At 55.5% G+C, this 5,000-nt stretch overlaps 1 protein-coding gene across 1 annotated transcript in view; it reads left to right on the forward strand.

The window, feature by feature from the left end:
- Window positions 1-1,040: 1,040 nt before the first annotated feature.
- trps1 (trichorhinophalangeal syndrome I) overlaps window positions 1,041-5,000 on the forward strand; it is a gene marked incomplete at both ends in the record, with an annotated part of 53,432 nt that continues 49,472 nt past the window's right edge. The window contains 2 exons of the mRNA XM_080527177.1: window positions 1,041-1,197; window positions 1,777-2,180. Of these exons, the coding sequence (XP_080383303.1) occupies window positions 1,041-1,197; window positions 1,777-2,180 (561 nt within the window). The remainder of the gene's footprint in view (window positions 1,198-1,776; window positions 2,181-5,000) is intronic.

Here is a 5,000-nt window from a genome sequence, read left to right on the forward strand (position 1 = left end):
TCCTGTGTGTTCCATGTTCTAGAAGGTTCTAACCCCCCCCCTCCTCCTGTGTGTTCCATGTTCTAGAAGGTTCTAACACCCCCCCTCCTCCTCCTGTGTGTTCCATGTTCTAGAAGGTTCTAACCCCCCCCCCCTCCTGTGTGTTCCATGTTCTAGAAGGTTCTAACCCCCCCCCTCCTCCTGTGTGTTCCATGTTCTAGAAGGTTCTAACCCCCCCCCCCTCCTCCTCCTGTGTGTTCCATGTTCTAGAAGGTTCTAACCCCCCCCCCTCCTCCTGTGTGTTCCATGTTCTAGAATGTTCTAATCCCCCCCTCCTCCTCCTGTGTGTTCCATGTTCTAGAAGGTTCTAATCCCCCCCTCCTCCTCCTGTGTGTTCCATGTTCTAGAAGGTTCTAACCCCCCCCCCCTCCTCCTCCTGTGTGTTCCATGTTCTAGAAGGTTCTAACCCCCCCCCCCCTCCTCCTTCTGTGTGTTCCATGTTCTAGAAGGTTCTAACCCCCCCCTCCTCCTGTGTGTTCCATGTTCTAGAAGGTTCTAACCCCCCCTCCTCCTCCTGTGTGTTCCATGTTCTAGAAGGTTCTAACCCCCCCCCCTCCTCCTGTGTGTTCCATGTTCTAGAAGGTTCTAACCCCCCCCTCCTCCTCCTGTGTGTTCCATGTTCTAGAAGGTTCTAACCCCCCCCTCCTCCTCCTGTGTGTTCCATGTTCTAGAAGGTTCTAACCCCCCCTCCCCCTCCTCCTCCTGTGTGTTCCATGTTCTAGAAGGTTCTAACCCCCCCCCCCCTCCTCCTCCTGTGTGTTCCATGTTCTAGAAGGTTCTAACACCCCCCCCCCTCCTCCTGTGTGTTCCATGTTCTAGAAGGTTCTAACACCCCCCCCCCCCCTCCTCCTGTGTGTTCCATGTTCTAGAAGGTTCTAACCCCCCCCCCCTCCTGTGTGTTCCATGTTCTAGAAGGTACTAACCCCCCCCCCTCCTCCTCCTGTGTGTTCCATGTTCTAGAAGGTTCTAACCCCCCCCCCCCCCCTCTGTGTGTTCCAGACATGGTGAGGAAAAAGAACCCCCCTTTGAGGAGCTGTGGCGGTGAGGAGGAGGACGGCGAGGCGCTCGCTGCAGAGGCCACGCCCCCGGAGAGCGAGGACGCCGCGGGCCGCGCCTCGGAGCCCTGCACCACCGCCGCCGCCGTGGACAACGAGGAAGGCAACCTCCTCCTCCTCCTCCCCGCCAAGCCGGGCCGCGCACACGTCCCGGAGGATGAGCCCTCCTCGTCCTCCTCCGCCTCCTCCTCTTCCTCCTCCTCCTCCTCCTCCCCCGGAGGAGGGGCGGTCACACGCCGCTCGCAGGGGGGAGGAGGGGCGGGGGGGCCTCCTCCTGGTGGGTCGGATTACCCCCCCCTGGGAAGCCAGAAGAAGGGAGGAGGAGGAGGAGTGTGGTTCCCACGGCGACGCGGAGGAGGAGGAGGAGCGGGCGAGGCAACGGACTGCGATCTCCCAGAAGCCCCGGGACTCTCCCTGTCTCCGCTCGGATCAGGGCCAGACGGGGAGCCGCTGGGGGGGGAGGAGAGGGGGGGAGGAGGAGGAGGGGTGAGGGGAAGGGTGAGGGGGGGAGGCGCAAGCGGCGTCATCGTCAGTAACGGCGAGGACCCCTCCTCCTGCTACAGCCCCTCAGAGGAGGACGGGGGAGGAGGGGGGTTCCTGGACTTACGCCAACACCCCCACCACCCCCACCACCTCCACCCCCACCCCCACCCCGACCAACCCCACCCTCCCCCTCCCCCTCCCCCCTCCTCCACCTCCCCGTCCCCGAAGCTCCAGGACTTCAAGTGCAACATCTGCGGCTACGGTTACTACGGCAACGACCCGGCGGACCTGATCAAGCACTTCCGGAAGTACCACCTGGGCCTGCACAACCGCACGCGGCAGGACGCCGAGCTGGACACCAAGATCCTGGCGCTGCACAATATGGTCCAGTTCTCGCCGACAACGACGCAGACGCAGACGGCGGCGGGGGCCAATCAGACGACTACGCCGACGTCGCATCATCATCACCATCATCATCATCTTCTCCACGCGGGCGCCAACGCCAAAGACGCAGCGGGACGCCGGGACGGCGCCGACAGGGGATTGGCCGACACAGGGTCGTCCCCCCGCCCCCTGCTCCTCAACGGAACCTACGACGTCCAGGTGATTATATAGAATGTGTCGGACGTGTGTGATGACATTTGTACGTTAGATTTCATCGTTAGCGATGAGGATTTTGGGATGTGTACGTTGAAATGTGTTCAGGAAGGCCTCTTGTTCTTCCTTACACACTTAATAATGTCATATTTATGTTAGTGGGGGTTTTTAATGGTCCAGGAAAACATTGTCCATGTAAACGTCAACATTTAGTTATATTTCAGACTTTGTGATATATATCTCGAAATGCGTTCATGAAGATCTTGTTCCTGACAATATGCTCTCAACACATCTATCATTTCACTATTTATGCATTTATGTTATAGTGTGGGTTTATAATGTTTCAGGTAAACATTGTCCATGTCTACTTCAACATTGACTTCTATTTGATCAATAACAAAACACATTTTTACAATAAATCTACATCAAAACATGGACTTTTTAAGTATGCGCAGACCAGAGTCTTGGTGGTAGGGATGAGGGAGAGAGACCAGAGTCTTGGTGGTAGGGATGAGGGAGAGAGACCAGAGTCTTGGTGGTTGGGATGAGGCAGAGAGACCAGAGTCTTGGTGGTAGGGATGAGGCAGAGAGACCAGAGTCTTGGTGGTAGGGATGAGGGAGAGAGACCAGAGTCTTGGTGGTAGGGATGAGGGAGAGAGACCAGAGTCTTGGTGGTAGGGATGAGGGAGAGAGACCAGAGTCTTGGTGGTAGGGATGAGGGAGAGAGGCCAGAGTCTTGGTGGTAGGGATGAGGGAGAGAGGCCAGAGTCTTGGTGGTAGGGATGAGGGAGAGAGACCAGAGTCTTGGTGGTAGGGATGAGGGAGAGAGACCAGAGTCTTGGTGGTAGGGATGAGGGAGAGAGACCAGAGTCTTGGTGGTAGGGATGAGGGAGAGAGACCAGAGTCTTGGTGGTAGGGATGAGGCAGAGAGGCCAGAGTCTTGGTGGTAGGGATGAGGGAGAGAGACCAGAGTCTTGGTGGTAGGGATGAGGGAGAGAGACCAGAGTCTTGGTGGTAGGGATGAGGGAGAGAGACCAGAGTCTTGGTGGTTGGGATGAGGGAGAGAGACCAGAGTCTTGGTGGTTGGGATGAGGGAGAGAGACCAGAGTCTTGGTGGTAGGGATGAGGGAGAGAGACCAGAGTCTTGGTGGTTGGGATGAGGGAGAGAGACCAGAGTCTTGGTGGTAGGGATGAGGGAGAGAGACCAGAGTCTTGGTGGTAGGGATGAGGGAGAGAGACCAGAGTCTTGGTGGTAGGGATGAGGGAGAGAGACCAGAGTCTTGGTGGTAGGGATGAGGCAGAGAGGCCAGAGTCTTGGTGGTAGGGATGAGGGAGAGAGACCAGAGTCTTGGTGGTAGGGATGAGGGAGAGAGACCAGAGTCTTGGTGGTAGGGATGAGGGAGAGAGACCAGAGTCTTGGTGGTAGGGATGAGGGAGAGAGACCAGAGTCTTGGTGGTAGGGATGAGGGAGAGAGACCAGAGTCTTGGTGGTAGGGATGAGGGAGAGAGACCAGAGTCTTGGTGGTAGGGATGAGGGAGAGAGACCAGAGTCTTGGTGGTAGGGATGAGGCAGAGAGGCCAGAGTCTTGGTGGTAGGGATGAGGGAGAGAGACCAGAGTCTTGGTGGTAGGGATGAGGGAGAGAGACCAGAGTCTTGGTGGTAGGGATGAGGGAGAGAGACCAGAGTCTTGGTGGTAGGGATGAGGGAGAGAGACCAGAGTCTTGGTGGTAGGGATGAGGGAGAGAGACCAGAGTCTTGGTGGTAGGGATGAGGGAGAGAGACCAGAGTCTTGGTGGTAGGGATGAGGGAGAGAGACCAGAGTCTTGGTGGTAGGGATGAGGGAGAGAGACCAGAGTCTTGGTGGTAGGGATGAGGGAGAGAGACCAGAGTCTTGGTGGTAGGGATGAGGGAGAGAGACCAGAGTCTTGGTGGTAGGGATGAGGCAGAGAGGCCAGAGTCTTGGTGGTTGGGATGAGGCAGAGAGGCCAGAGTCTTGGTGGTTGGGATGAGGCAGAGAGGCCAGAGTCTTGGTGGTTGGGATGAGGGAGAGAGGCCAGAGTCTTGGTGGTAGGGATGAGGCAGAGGATGAGGCAGAGAGACCAGGAGTCTCAGTGGTAAGGATGAGTCAGAGGCCTGGCTGGACCTGGACACCCACGGTGTCCTCCTGTCCTCCCAGGAACACACCCAGAACAGCTCAGCTGTGCGGTGTACCGTCCGCGAGCATTACCCTTTTACGAGCCTCCATTTTGTCAAGGCTGCGAGCTGTCGGGACCGAGGCGTTTGATGGAGACCAACATCGCTGTTTTCCATTTAGCTAATTTATGAAACGCGGCTATGCCGTATTAGAGCTGAACATGTGTCTTGTGCGCGTCTTTCCTTACGTCAGGGTTGGTAAAATTGATGTCGCGTATCACTTGGAAAAATATTACAGTAAAAAAAAAAACTTATTTTTTATTTTTTTTTATCCGTCACTCCTTTCAAAAGCCTCGTTCATAATCCGTGATTTATTTATTGTCGGATACAGTCTGCAAGTCATTTGTAAAAGTGGCCCGAGATGCTGTTTGAGTGTTTGTGTACCGACATAAAAAAGTTTATGGTATGAAGAGTGAGAGAGACGTTTTTGACCGACTGCCAAGCACATATTGCACACATGTACAGCAGAGAGAGAGAGAGAGAGAGAGAGAGAGAGAGAGAGAGAGAGAGAGAAGGAGGGAGAGAGAAGGAGGGAGAGAGAGTGAGCCGGCACAGTGTGGAAGTTTTAAAACGCATGATCTAATAACTTCTCGAGAAAAAGAAAACGCTCAATGTGACTTGATGCTATTACC

Source organism: Nansenia antarctica, assembly GCF_963989245.1.
Source record: "Nansenia antarctica genome assembly, chromosome: 3".
Classification (NCBI taxonomy): domain Eukaryota; kingdom Metazoa; phylum Chordata; class Actinopteri; order Argentiniformes; family Microstomatidae; genus Nansenia; species Nansenia antarctica.